This window comes from Podarcis muralis, chromosome 12 (assembly GCF_964188315.1).
Source record: "Podarcis muralis chromosome 12, rPodMur119.hap1.1, whole genome shotgun sequence".
In the NCBI taxonomy this organism is placed as follows: domain Eukaryota; kingdom Metazoa; phylum Chordata; class Lepidosauria; order Squamata; family Lacertidae; genus Podarcis; species Podarcis muralis.
This window is the reverse complement of record NC_135666.1, coordinates 52,316,978-52,332,527: the sequence shown is the minus strand read 5'-3', so window position 1 is coordinate 52,332,527 and position 15,550 is coordinate 52,316,978. Positions and strand designations below refer to the sequence as shown.

The 15,550-nt window shown below is 43.6% G+C and overlaps 1 protein-coding gene across 30 annotated transcripts in view; it reads left to right on the top strand.

The window, feature by feature from the left end:
- Positions 1–12,768: 12,768 nt before the first annotated feature.
- CLASP2 (cytoplasmic linker associated protein 2) overlaps positions 12,769–15,550 on the top strand; it is a 127,801-nt gene continuing 125,019 nt past the window's right edge. For 10 of the 30 annotated variants that reach the window (XM_077916445.1, XM_077916470.1, XM_077916451.1 and 7 more), the window contains exon 1: positions 12,774–13,931. In XM_077916445.1, the coding sequence (XP_077772571.1) occupies positions 13,737–13,931 (195 nt within the window). In that variant the 5' untranslated portion in view covers positions 12,774–13,736. Of the gene's footprint in view, positions 13,932–15,550 lie in introns of all 30 variants that reach the window. The other 20 variants (XM_077916471.1, XM_077916453.1, XM_077916452.1 and 17 more) reach the window with 6 other exon arrangements.

The window sequence follows — 15,550 nt, the reverse complement described above, 5'->3', positions numbered from 1 at the left end:
TTGCCGATCAGAAGGTCGGCAGTTCGAATCCCCGCGACGGGGTGAGCTCCCGTTGCTCAGTCCCTGCTCCTGCCAGCCTAGCAGTTTGAAAGCACGTCAAAGTTCAAGAAGAAGAAGAAGAAGAGTTTGGATTTGATATCCCACTTTATCACTACCCGAAGGACTCTTAAAGCGGCTAACATTCTTCTTTCCCTTCCTCCCCCACAACAAACACTCTGTGAGGTGTGTGAGGCTGAGAGACTTCAGAGAAGTGTGACTGGCCCAAGGTCACCCAGCAGCTGCATGTGGAGGAGCAGGGAAGTGAACCCGGTTCACCAGATTACGAGACTACCGCTCTTAACCACTACACCACACTGGCTCTCTACACTACACCACACTGCAAGTAGATAAATAGGTACCGCTCCGGTGGGAAGGTAAACGGTGTTTCCATGCGCTGCTCTGGTTCGCCAGAAGCGGCTTAGTCATGCTGGCCACATGACCCGGAAGCTGTACGCCGGCTCCCTCGGCCAGTAAAGCAAGATGAGTGCCGCAACCCCACAGTCGGCCACAACTGGACCTAATGGTCAGGGGTCCCTTTACCTTTACCTTTAATGAATATTTATTCCATATTTGAGGCCTTTGAATTCTTAGAACAATTTGGAGGGAAGGCACCTGGCGAGCCTTGCTGGGGAAAGCATGCCACGTACAGTGAGCTACTGTGGAAAAGGCCTTGTTCTCGTGTTTCCGCTCCTGTGGAGAAAGCCATTGAGGATCAGAATCTGAGTAAATTGGTCATTTATGAGTCCTCACAGCCACGGGGGTGCGATATCAATGGTGCTGGGAATGCCTTTGGAAGGGGGTTCCCCTGCCAACTAGTGGGGTACATTTTTTAGGAAGAGGGCTAATATCAGAGCTCTCGGAGTTAAGGGCTGTGTTTGTTCTGGATGTCCACCCACAACAATGAAAAGGACAATATTTTATTAGATTTGTATACCTCCCTGTGCCCATAGATCTCAGAGTTTGCATTCTGGTTTGAATCTAGATTGGTTTCCTCCTTTAGAACTTGGACAGATGGCACTGTAATTTTTTTTTTAAAAAATATTGTTTTTAAACACTGGCCTCAAGTATCAGCCATGTACAGCAACAGGCATGATTCATGACTATATTACTTCAGTGCCAATATTTGTTAGTCAAATTCTCCATCCACTGTGGATTTTGAGGCATAAGAAACCCGGCTGTTAAATGAAAATTAAATTGTTCTGATGACATCAGGTGCAAAAATAAATAAATAATCAAATGATTTGTTAGATGTTTTGTTAATCAAATTTAGTCACCATGCATTAAGACAAAAGTACAAAGGAGATTCAAACAACAGAATTAACACACATCTTCCAAAAGAGTATAATTCACTAATAAAAACATAAACTGTGCAAAACAGATACAAACATGTAAAAATGATGTCAATAACCATTCTCTTCCTTTGGCAATAAAAGCAAATGTAATTTCAAATAATACGTTGAGAAACACGTCAAAGATTAGCTTTTCTTTTTCAATAAAAAACAGCGAATGAGAAGTATTGGCAGCTCTATATTATATTGTCGCAGTACGTCTAAGCATCATTTGCCAGTCAAAAACCTCATAATTAGTGACATGCTTCTATTCTACTTAGTGTATGTGTGGGGTTTTGTGTCAACGTCACTTATGTGGGTTCTCTTACTTTTCGCTTGTTGTCTTTCCATGGTGGTGAGAGAGGTTGGGGGTGACCTAGGGAGTGGTTGCTTGTTTTTGTTAGGCTGGAGTGAGATTTGTGTGTGTGTGTGTGTGTGAGAGAGAGAGAGAGAGAGAGTGAGTGCGGGGTGTGTGTGTAGATTTTTGGATCAGGTTAGCCAGATTCATTTGTATGCTGTCGGTGGATTATTGTTGTCTTGTTGGGCTATGCATGTGATAAAGGGGAACCATACCGGGATGAAGGCATCTTCTTCTATTTGTCCCCACGTCCATTTCAGTTTATTGGTTAGTATTTCTAATAAGTCTGTTTCCCATACTATTTGATACCATTGGTCCATGCTTATTACTGACAGGTCTCTCCAGTGTCTGGTTATGATGCCTCTGGCTGCTGAGAGTAGGTGGGTTATGAGCTCTTTATAATGTGAGTGGGCATTATCTTGGAAGATGTTCTTGGGCATTATTATCTTGGAAGACCAGTTCTAATACTTGCTTAGGTATTTTGCATATTTCTTGTATAACTGATGTCCAGAAGAGTTGGACTTGGCGACATTCCCACCACATGTGTAGGTATGTGCCTGTGGAGGTGCATCCTCTCCAGCATTTTGGTGAGGCTCCTGGGCATATCAGCGCCAGTTTCTGTGGTGTTGGGTACAATCTGTAAATGAGTTTCAGAGTCAGTTCTTTTATTTTGCTTAGATGGATTTAAAGGGAGGTTTAGACCATATTCTATTCCACTGGGTGGGGTTAATCTCATAGCCTATGTCGTCCTCCCATTGCTTTTTGATTATGTCGAGGGGGTTTGTAGGATTTTGGAGGAGTATTTTCTATATTGTGAATACCAGCCCCTTGACGTCCGATTCACTCGAAAGCAGTGCAAACATGGCAAATGGTCCTCTGAAGCTTTTGGAGGTGAAAACCCCACATTTCACAGCACCCCATAAAAGGTGCCTTTGGTTCACTCACCCACAGGGTCACAGTTTCACCAAAAAAACCTACTCTTCTCTTTGGTCAGTCAATCAGAACCAAGGAATTGGACTGCATTTTCTGGGGAAGGCTGATGTTTCTAGGGTTACCATATACTTGTCAGCTGCATCATGAAATTCTGGTGCATCAGTTCCCATACATTGGCAATGAGAATTCATGCTGAACAGGTCCTCCCTGTTTCAAAGGGTGCAGAGTGTGGTTGCATAACTACATTGTGCTCTTTTTGGCATCCGATGAAAACTTTTTTTTATTTTCTCAGGCTTTTAAAACAGATGCTTTTACTACACTTTAGGTGGTTGGCACAAATCACTTCCAACCCAACTCCCTTGCTGGTTTTTAGAGCCCATATAGACAGTATACTGCCTTGGGCTGGGTTTTATCCTGATTTTCATCTTATATTGTACTGATACAGTTTTAATAATATATAAACCAGGCAACAATATTTCAAGACACACGGCAGCCCCTCTCACGGCCCCCTAATTCCTCACTAGACCATTCATGTCTTTCTTGTCATGCTTTCCTATAGATTCCTTCTGATGCAATCTCAAAGGTGCAAAGAGTAATTGCATTACATGTTGGTTAATAAATTTGACAACCAATATATTAATAATAACTTAATGGTTGTTAAGTCATTTATAAAGTATTTCAAGAAGCCGGAGCTATGCAGCGACTGGAAATAAAAGGGGAAACAAATCCCCTTTTTAAAAGGATGAGACCCCTGTTTTAGAAAGACAAAACACAGGCTTGCAATCTAAAAGGACAAGGCCATAAGGGAAAAGGGAAAGGAAAGTAGGGGATGAGATTAAAGGTCACAGTCTTCAGGAGAAAAGGTGTTTTCAAATACCGTTTACACATTTGCAAAAAGGGTGAAGTGCAGATGTTAGGAGATAGTGAAGTGCAGAGAAAAGTGGCTTTCTCTTATATCACATCCATTCAATAAGTTTGATCCAATTTGGAAAGGGGTGTAGCTCAGTGGTAGATGCTTTCTTCAATGCCCATCATCTCCAGGTAGGCTTGTCTGAAATCCTGGAGAGCTGCTGCCAATCAGTGTAAAGTGGGGATGGGGAACACTTTTGACCCTGGAAGCCAGTTCTTTATCTCTCTCACCCTACAAATCAACTTTCCCTCGCACTCCTTCCGCTGCTGACAATTGTAAAAGTGACAATTGTAAAATTGCAAAATTGCTGACAATTGTAAAAATCTGCTGCAGTGCTGCATGTTCCTTCTGTGTTCCCCCTCTCTTCTGTTCCTTAACACGAAATGCTTACGTTCAACCTGTCTTGAAATGGCTTTCGCCAAGTAATTTATACGTTCCTTGCAAATTACATAGCACAGATTAGGGAAGAAAGGGCACTATGTCCTCATGTAGGTTTGCCAACCTACAGTTTTGTTCATTCAAAATTGCTTCCACAGCTATGCAGAGAAGTATGAGTGCAGAGACCCAATACATTGCCCATATTTCCCTAGTAATGATTGTTCTCTGGAATTCCACCTAGGAGCATTTGTTTTCCCAAGGCAGCGCTGTTTAAAAATAGTGAACCCGATCTACCAGACGTGACATGAGCATACACCGAGGAGTGGAAAAGAGTACATGTGACCAAGGTTGCTAGTCAAGCTGATGGGTACCATAGCCATGAGGGGTTTACAAATAAATGTTAAAAATTATTGGCAGCATATGAGTAAAATGTTTAGGAATGCTTAACAAAAAACACACACAAAATTACTGTATATAAAATATATAAATACCTACAAAATGGAAATGTGTTTTTCTTGTATTTCCTTGGACCACGAGAGGGAGCCCAAGTGTAGTCAGAAAAAAAGGCACAGGGGTTCAGCGTGCCAAGGAAAAGTGCATTCACATTATGTAGGTGTCCAGGAATTCAGTGTCGGCTTAAATGCACGCCCAGATTGTAATACATACAGAGTTTAATTGAAATCATACCAAATGTATATGCATTGCTTCTCCAGCAGACCAACCAGAAAAGCAGAATGTAGAGTCATTTTTCTTTCAATGAGTGGTTTCACACCCATTTGCTTCCTTGATGCTTTCTCAAGCAAGGATGTGCAAAGGTTTGCAAGGCATGACACTATTTATGAAATGGCATCTGAAATGAAGTTACAATACTCATATCATTTTTCTTCCAATCAAATGACTTGCTTTTCCACTCTTCTTATTTTCACAAAATTGATCATGGCTGATAAATCTAGAAACTACTTCAGCCGTTATTATCTCTAGACATGGACATTTTGTAAAGAGCAATGCCATTCGATAGCAAATTTGGAACACGTCACCAAATACTTTCCAACAAACGCTAGCTCCATAAATAGCACGGGGCATCTTGGGCAAATAGTTCCTCTATTGTTGTACAGCATATTGTTTTAACATTCCCCCCCATTGAGTGGAAAGTACATTGTTCATTAGGAAGTTCTCCTGCACAAGTCCAACTGAAAGGGAGCTGTGCAAGAACAGTGTGTTCTTCTTACAAAGGAGCACATTTATGCAATTCCCTTTTGCCTTAGCATTGCTTGGAGAGAAGTTCCCGGTGGATTATGTCCTTAAAGTTTGACATTCTCGTTATTCAACACTATCCAGTTTCAGATTTTGTAACACATGCTAACTACAGGCATATATTAATATATTATATTGGTATGCTAGGTATGCCAAACGATTCACGGAAGCCAGCAAAACAGAATTGTGCGACAACAATGAATTTGCCGAGTGCTCAGCTCATTAGTGTATCCACAATACTATGCAGCGTACAAATCAAACTTCTCTTCCTTTTAGTACTCATCTACTTATTTGCATTGTACTTCTATTATTGCATTTCAGATAATCCTGAAACTATTTATCCAGTTAAAGTGCTGATCATTGACTGTAGCTATAAAAGACTTCAGTTTAAGAGCAACCTTCCAGCAAATGAGTCGGCCCGGATGTGATGATCTTCATCAGAGACTCTCTTCTGAGGTTAGGGCAGTGATCATCAAGAGGACCTCTCCAGTTGTGGTACCTGGCATGTGAAATGCCCTCTGTTGAGCAGCTTACCTGCTGCCCATTCTGAAGTCTCTGTGGCACTCAGTGAAGTGTTTTTTTATTTGTCCAGGCAATTTCATCTGATTGAAGAGCTGGTTTTAACTGGTGTTTTATGGTTTAGTCAGCTCACTGTTTTCCCCCCCCCCATGCTTCCCCCCTTTTAATTGCACACTCCCCTGGAAGCATATGCTGATGGGCAGCACATTACCCCCACCCCAAAATAAAGGATATTATTGTGTCCTTGAACATAGTGCTAAGAATTCTCCGAGAGGGTAAGAGCAGAGTTAATCTCACACAGCTGTCTCTCGAAATAAAATGGCTAATTGTCCAACGCAAGCTATGACCTAGGGAAATAATGAGTAAGAAAAATCTGATTTGAAAAGTGGCATCAATCAGGGCCTCAGATTTTGCTGCCAACGATGTACTTAGGGGTCTCCGAGTCATCTTTTCCCTACGCAGCTGAAAAGGAGGCTATTGTCTCTCATGCCTTAACCAGAATATCGCTCCCTTGATTGCTGAACTTTTGCCTGAGTGCCTCTCTCTTTCGTAATGAAACGGGGCCACCCAAATATGAGGCAATTGTTTCTATACTCCCTGGAGAAATCCCTAGCTGTGCTGTACAGAAGTCTGCAAATTAAAAGGGAGTGGGGGAAAGAATCCTTTTGTTGTTGTTCAAGACACACACACACACACACACACACACTGCCTGACAAGAACCTACCGTAGTAGAACCTCCGACCCACCTACCCCAGCTGATATACATCCTCCCAATGGAAACATGCAGATGGGGACAGGTAGGTTTCTATGGATATTTTCTGTAATAGTGGGACGGGGGGTATTAACTATGTATGTGTGAATAGTTATTGTCTCACCTTTATTCTTGCAGATATATCCCTGCTTTAAGCCATTTACATACTGTCTTCTCTTGTATATCATTTACTACAAAGGTTTGCCTTAATTATGCATTCTCAACTTATTTCTAATTTTAATTTTTCCTTATTCTACTTGTTAATTCAGTGCAATTCTGTTACAATTGATTTTGACAGCTCGATGACTAAGCTTTTTAGTGACGAAATGTCAGATTACCGGAACAGCGTCCAAGCACTGAACTGCTGGTATATCACAAGCGGACTCTTTATTACTGTGTTTACGATTGTTCAAGATAAAATCTATTATGGAAGGAGAAGAAATGAGCGCCGAACCACTGATACATTACAAGTGAATTCTTCATTTACTGCGTTCACTATTGTTTAAGAGAAAAATGATTTGGTGCTTGTGAATTTCTGGAGAACAGAGGATGTGGGCAGAGATCTCCAGTCTGCTCTGGTTTTCATCCAGTGCTTTCCGAACACTCCAGATGCACTCCAAGTCGAGGGCAAAGAATACCTGAAGCTGCTCCTGGTCCCTACCATCACAGCTGGACTCTGCTTGGTTCCTCTCTGATTATTCTTTTTAAGTGATGCTGCCTGTCAAGGGTGCTTTCAAGCCAACACAATGTACACAGCATATAGTTCACTCTTTATCGTCAAACATAACTCACAGTCGCTTCTACAGCTCTGGATATCTACGCATGCCAATCTAGCATCTAGGCAGCTATTCCCAGGCCTGCGTTTTCTGGAGCAGTTGCAGCAACAGGGACCAATCCTCCTCCGCCTGCTTATGTACCTTCCCCAATGAGCTGTGTGCACACTGCTGGAGACTGCGCCTGCGTGGCAATATCCTCTGCACCTCCCTTTTCAGTCCCCTCCTGGTTCTGGGAGAAAGTGGTACAGGAAAAGGTGTGGAAGCACTTGCCCGACCTGCCTCATTCTCCTCTTCTTCCGACCCATCCTATGCTCCACCCTCCTGCTCTGAAGCCTCCCCTGCCTCCGACTCTTGACTCCTGGCTGAAACAGTTCCCCACAAATCACTGACCATCTCTCCTGAGTTAGACTTCACTGCTGCTATCACTGCTGCAAAATATGGTGGGAGATTGATGGGGCGTTAGGATAGGTTTTGTGGGCCGGTTTTGGCCCATGGGTTCACCACCCCAGATTTAAAGCAGAGATAGGGAATCTGTGGTCTTCTAGGTCTTCTAGCCTGGAGAAGAGGAGGTTAAGGGGTGATATGATAGCCATGTTCAAATATATAAAAGGATGTCATATAGAGGAAGGAGAAAGGTTGTTTTCTGCTGCTCCAGAGAAGCGGACACGGAGCAATGGATCCAAACTACAAGAAAGAAGATTCCACCTAAACATCAGGAAGAACTTCCTGACAGTAAGAGCTGTTCGACAGTGGAATTTGCTGCCAAGGAGTGTGGTGGAGTCTCCTTCTTTGGAGGTCTTTAAGCAGAGGCTTGACAACCATATGTCAGGAGTGCTCTGATGGTGTTTCCTGCTTGGCAGGGGGTTGGACTCGATGGCCCTTGTGGTCTCTTCCAACTCTATGATTCTATGATTCTAGGTATTGATGGACTACCACAACCCTCATCTTAGACCACTTGCTATGCTGGCTGGGGCTGATAGGCACTGAAGTCCAACATTTGGAGCGGTACAATCTCCACCTCCTGGTGTATACTCTTTTTATTACTCTGATTTTCATTATCTTGTGGTGTCCTTTCCAATAATGCCAAATGTTAGTTTGGCAATGTCTATTTTCCTTTAGAAACCTCAAAAAAAGAAACATGGAAGATGGAATAGAAATGACTTGATCAAGGCCCTTGAAAGCTTATCAGTGGCAGCCAGGGGTGTGAATGTGTGTCATGAGGTTAAAATCTCTTCCTATGCACTATACAGGGAAGTTGCAGTTCTAGAACTAGACCCACCCCCTTTCTTCACGACGTAACTCTATTATGTTCCAATTTAAAGCCAACGACCATGTAATGCTATAGAGCAAAGGAGACGGTATTGAAGGGGGGGGGGATGCCCTTTGTCCTTTCCCCATTCTTCAAATTCCCAATTCTGAAAAGAAGCATTCCTCTTAAGGGGTGGAGATACACTGCAACATTGTGTTGCTGGTCCCACTTGTTTTCCTATATTTCTTACACATTTCAGAACATGATACTACATGCAGTAGCAGTTAATGTTCTAGCACAGTTTGGGTGTGTGCAGAACGAACAGGTTTAGTATGACTTTCTGGTTAGAAATACATATTGTTGGGAGTCATTTTAGTTAAACCCAATACCTTAGCAAGGTAGTAATAATGTTCTTTGCCAGAGTATCTAGTCAGCTCAGAAATTGACTCAAGATTTTATATCTTGTGCCTACAGCAAACAGATTTTAAATCATACCACAATCCTGATTTTAAAAGATATGCTTGATAGCGTCTTAATAAATGGTAGAAAAAGCACAGAAATGAAACAGCATTTTGACTAGACTTTAAAAAAATACTGCAAATGTATTCCCCTGCAACATTATTTTGCCATGTTTATGTGTTTATAGCAAAAGTGAAATAGTTAAGATGTTCAGGCTAATGAACACACATTTACTGGTCCTGTCTCTAGCTCCCTGAACAAGTTCAACATAATGTGTGAAAGCACTTACAATCTAATCATACAGGCAAAGGCCTTTGCATATTTCAAGAGTCCAGGATAGTGTGGACGGTCTATGGATAAACATTATGTTGAATGCATTTAGGATGGTGCTTATGCTTATTCGATTCCGAACAATCTGCTTTGGCTGAAGATCACCCAAATAGCCAATAGTTACGTTGTTTTGTGTGGCAAACCGCTTTGTGGCATTTTTTGCAAAGGACAGTTTATACTTTTCTTAATAAATAAAAAAATATTCTGTGAATCTGACATTTACAATGAGCTTTCCAAAAAATGACATCTATTTCAGATGAACCAAATATTTTGTGGGTGACCTTTTAGAGCTTTTTGCAGTCTGCTGGGGTTTGAATCATCCTCAATAATCTAATGTATTCCACACTCCTGACTTCCTGACTACTGATTCAATCTCTAAAGGTAAAAGGTAAAGGTACCCCTGCCCGTACGGGCCAGTCTTTACAGACTCTAGGGTTGTGCGCCCATCTCACTTAAGAGGTCGGGGGCCAGCGCTGTCCGGAGACACTTCCGGGTCACGTGGCCAGCGTGACAAAGCTGCATCTGGCGAGCCAGCGCAGCACACGAAAACGCCGTTTACCTTCCCGCCAGTAAGCGGTTCCTATTTATCTACTTGCACCCAGGGGTGCTTTCGAACTGCTAGGTTGGCAGGCACTGGGACCGAGCAACGGGAGCGCACCCCGCCGCGGGGATTTGAACCGCCGACCTTTCGATTTGCAAGCCCTAGGCGCTGAGGCTTTTACCCACAGCGCCACCCGCGTCCTTCAATCTCTAGGACACTTTAAAAAAAAAATCAAACAGTCCCAATACTGTATATGCAGGTCCCACTATGTGAACGTAATCCGTTCCTGATAAATGGTTTGTAAGCCGAGTTTTTGCATAGCAAGCCAACAATTTCCGAAAATCGTTCCCAAAATCCCAAAGCGTTGCCATGAAAAGTTAACTCCCAAATGTATGTCTCTCTTACTACACTTATTGCACTTGGTTGGAGGATCTTTCCCAGTGTGCAATGATTTGTATGTTCGGATATCTGAATCAGACACTTGTACAGTGATGTTAGGGCAGGAATCCTTCATGTGTGGATAACTGAAGGTTCGTATAATGAGTATTCGCATAGCAGGACCCGGGTGTACAAGACTGTGGGGGACAGCACAGTTTAGTTACTCCTATTATGAAAGCTCACCAGTCCCATGTGAATTACCTTGATGTGTCTTCATTCTAGTGAAAACAGGATGAAATACCTAGTGAAGCTGAACCACCTGGGATCTCCCAAATGTATTACATTTGGTACTGTGCTGTTGGCACTATTTTGCTAAACCACAGCAGCCTGTCCCATTAGATTTCCAATAATACCGTAAACTACAGCATGAATGCAAAGTATACTAGACAATTGGGCAAATAGCTGACTAGCAGCCACTGCTTCCAAACCATAAGATCAGATTGTAAATACAACCGTATACCATACTTTCAGTCTGAATACAAGAAAAGCGAGGGAAGCCTCTTCAGGGCTTGTTTGCAAACGCACGTTCTTCTGCCGCAAAGCTGTACCTGTGGAAGATGTGGCTTGGTGCTTCTATGACACAAGATCCTTTCTAAACCGGTCCCTTTTGACCCATCCCTTTCCTAACTATTCTCTGCCATTTGTGTGCAGCCTATGACTTGATAAAATGGAAGCTTGGGCCGGGGAAACTTGCAAAGCGAGTCAAAGCCTTTTCATAGAAATCTATGGCATGGCACATATGGACACCCACCATTGGGACCGGTATTCTTCTTTGACACACGACCAACCACGGCAGAATGCGTTTCACTAAATTGTCCCGGGTCCTGGTGCACGATCGAGGGCTCGCCCGCACTTCTGCTTGTTCTCCTGTTTCCCTCAGAGAAAACCTGCTCTTGCGCCACCGAACTGGAGCAAATGCCAATTGGGTTTTGTGCAGATGCATGTTTGCTCTGATTCAGAGGTAAAGAGCAGGTTTTCAGGGGGAAAGTGGCAGGCCGGCAGGCCTGGGTAGAGGGTACGCCGTGTCCCGGGCCTTGGAGGGTCAAGGTGGCTGGAAGGCCCCACCAGGGACTGGCTGCTTTTTTAAAATTTGAGTTTATAACTAAATTTTAACAATTCTAACTGTGGGTCTTGGATAATCTCTGTACAGGTCTGCTGGCAGGGCAAGGAACAAACCCCTTGGACCTGCGCTTTCTAAGCACTGGACAAGCCAAGATGAGCTCACAACCAAGATGTTTTGTATGTGTATTAATGTTTCTATACTCCTGAAAATTTAAATAAGCAGTTATTTTAAAAAGTTTTGGCTGGAATAGCCAGATAATGCGATTTTTCCTCCCACAAACAGGAGCCTTGGCCTGGAGAGAGAGAGAGAGAGAGAGCGCTTTGGGTAATATTACTGCAGAATATTCCAGCTTCCAACTACTTGGGTCGAGAGAATTAAAAATTATTCACTGGAAAGAAGTCCCAGCAGAAGAATGGATACAAAAAAATATGGAATATGCAGAAATGGCGGAACTTACGGGGAAAATAAGAAATCAAGATAACAAACTTTTAAAATAGGTAAATGAATGGAAATGTTTTATTGGAGATTTACAAATAAACTGTAAACAGATAGGGACATTGGCAGGATTATTGGAATAACCTGCAGTTTTATAAAAACTATATATATATTTAAAGTAGATGAATAAATGAGTGAATTTAATTTGGAATAGGCAGAAAATATATAAAAAAACAAATTTAAGGAACCACAGAAAGGGGGAAGTAAAGTTTTGAAAAAGATATTGTAAAATTATTGAAATTTATAAAACTGAAGATCATAAACAAAGCACTAATTTATAAAAATAAAAATTATTCATTTAGGCACTTGGCTGATGGGCAGATCCTCAATTAGCCTGCCTCAGGCAGGGCTGCCACGTGTCCTGTATGATAGAGTTATCCTTTATTTTGATGTAAAATGCTATGTTCTGTACTGATAAAGCGTTTTGGACTGTAGTTCAGGTCATCTCTCTTGCTCTCTGCCAGTTTAGGGATCCTTTCCAAATGCATGCGTTTGAAACGGTGTGAGAAATACAGATTTAGAAATTCATGTGTCCGTGTCCGCGTGACAAACGGGCAGCAATAGAGTGGGATGGATTGCTTTGGAGTCCCTTCAACCTTCCTTCATGCAACCGTTATGGGGGCTATCTTTGAATACGCGCGGGAAAAAGATACGCGCCGCGCAGGCGCCGTAGCGGACGACGAATAAAAAGAAGGAAGGAAGCAAGGCCTCCTCCCCGCAACCCCCCCCTTCCACCTTCCTCACGAGGGATTGGTTCATGGGACGCATGCGCATGGCGCCTCGTTCGAGAGGCGCTGGAAGACACGGGGTGCGCGCGCGCGCGCGCCCCCTCTTTCTTTTCCCTCTCACTGGGAGGGGCGGGGCAGGGGGCGGGCCCGCAGGGGCGCGAGGGGAAAGGAGAGAGACGGCGCGGAGGAAGGGTTTCTGCACATGCGCAGGAAAGTGATGGTCGGGGAGAGCGGGGCCGAGAAGCGGCGATGCGTCGCTGAGGGAAGCGGGGACGCGCGTGCGCACGCGCGGGACGGAGCAAAGAGGAAGGAACAGGCGGGGCCTGGTCGGCGAATGCGACGCCCCCGGCGTGCGGCGACTCGAGGCGGACGCAACTTCCACAGGACGGAGCCCCCTCCGCCGGCGCCCTGAGGAGAGGAGAGCGGCGCTAGCTCGCTTGGGCCCCTTCGCCTTCCCCCTCAGCCTCCGCGCGCAGCATGAGAGTCCCGCCTTCCCCGCAGCGACGCGGCGGCGGCGGCAGCTCCGGCCGCTTCCTGCTTGCCTTGGTCCTGAGGAGCGGCCACCCTTCCTCCTCCTGCTGCTGCTCCTCCTCACTGCGGTGAGGGGCGCCTGGGCGGCGAACTGCGGCGCTTCCCTGGCCGGCCTTGAGGGAGCGAGCGAGACCCCATTGGCTTCTTCCCATGCTCTCCGAAAGTGCCCCGCCGCCTCCCCGCCCTGCTCGCCTGGCCTCGGAGGACTTGGGGAAGAGGTTGCTTCGCGCCGCTGCCGACATCGCAACCGAGAACCTCGGAGGGGGGAAAGAAAGTGGGAGGAGGGCGAGGAGGGAAACCACCGCGGGCATCGCCACCCCGACCCCCAAATAAACACTCTCTCCTCCCCTCAGATCTTGCGTTGGAACAGCAATCACTGGAGACTGTTATTTGAATTATCATCATCATAACCTTCATTTTGGGGGGGATGATTTAATGTTCTCTTTTTGTCAAAGGACTGGTACTTTTCCTAGTTTTTGGGGTTTTTTTTCCTGGGAAAAGGGAACTGTGAAGGGAGAGCTTTCCTGGATTTCACTGCACCTTGGAATTCCTTCTGGGCTGGTTCAGATTCCTCCCCGCGAACATACAGACCTATAAGCTGTAAATAAACACGGATCAGGGGTTTGTTTTCAGGCGAAGGTCCTTTCCAACCAACCATGGAGCATAGCAGAATGGATTACTTCTGCGATCAGGTGCCGCAGAAAGATGTGGGCCGCAGGATGCAGGTCGGCCAAGAATTTCTGGAGTATCTGAACGATCCCAGCGTTTCCACTGATCTTGAGCAGGATCAGCAACGCCTGGATAAAGTCATTGATGATTTGACAGGATGGGTGAACTCTAGTAATTATAAGGTAAGCTTATTTGTGCTTTATTTCGTGTGCAGCCGGGAAACGTATTTTATGTGGCCCTCGTTTTCGTAAAGTGTTTTCTTTGTGGCTTGCCCTTTCAGTGAACCTTCTGTGGGCCAAAATCAAGTTTCTTCCTGGATTTTAGAACGGTTCTTATAGGTTTGAGATGCTTGTTTTTCCAATTCCTTCTTATTGTACCAATTAAATAATGCACTGGCCCGGGAGTGAAAGGGCAGCATCCAAATAGAAATGAATTAAGACTGCAGTCATATATTTGCATCATTGGATTCAAGGAGTTTTCTTCCATATAAAAATATGCAGGGTTTGGCAGTGTGTCATCATGCTGATCCGATCTTAGGCTGCAGTGCTGCCTCACTTACTTGGGAGTGTCCCACAGAAGTCACTTGGGCTTTCTTCGGAGTAGGTTATAGGAGTACACTGCCAGATACAATGCTTGTTAAGGGTTTTTGTTTACTTTCCAAATTAAGTTCTTTCTGTGGAGGGCCAACACAGCCTTAGATAAGTCAACAATGTGCTGAAACAGTCCAGTTTGGAGGATAAATAGGAGTTATCCTCTATGGTGATAATTTAATCCCAGGGTTTTTCATTACACTTTCCAGAAAATTTGTAGCGACTCCTTGAATTTTCCATGCTGTTTTTTCTTTTCATTTTGGCTTTCACATAGGAAAATAGTAATTATTGAGAGATGAGGTGTGGAAAACTTTTTTTAAAAAAAACCACTTTTGAGATTGCAGCAGAAAACTTGAGAATGTTATCGTATTACCTGCCAGTGATGGACCTGACCATTTCAGTAGCTAGTCAGTGACTTAACTACTGTATAGCTCATTTACAGTCCTGTCATCTGGTGGCGGTATTGCTCCATAACCCAGGCTTCAGATGTGTTGATTACTCAAATTCCCCAGAGATGAATCTGTGTGTATAATCTGTGCATATCATTCATATATATATATATATATATATATATATATATATATATATATGTTTGTGCATGTGCATGCCCGCAGTTGCTAGGAATTATTGGATACTAATTTTAAAAATGATTTGTAGTGCCTTCAGGTACATTCAGACATGAGTCATATTGCAAGTACCTAATCCAATATAGCAAAAAGAGATTGAGATGTTTATGCTTTTGTGTGTTAGTGAGTACCATAGATTTTCAAAACACTGCACATGACTGTACCCACGTGTGTGGAACAGATGGATTCTTGGTGGTGTTCATACTTGCTTTTAGTTAGTGACTGTTTCCCAGTTACACTCTTTTTATTTATCTTTAATGAATGATCTGTAAGAGGGTTAGATTTAGTAGTCAGTATAATAAAGACAACTTCATGAAGAGAAATGGTAAAGAAAAAATAAGCTTGAAGGCAGGATACAGGAGCAAACACCTACATGGAGATAGAAAGTATGGAGAAACAAGGTAAATATTTTGAAAGTACTAGAATCAGTTTCTTCAGTTAACAGCTAAGATACCACATTTCCCAACAGCTTGAGTTTTGTTTAGATGCGTAGTTAGCTATTCCCATTATTATTTTGTTGTTGTTGTTTTAGATGTGTAGTTAGCTATTCCTATTATTATTATGTTGTTGTTGTTGTTGTTGTTG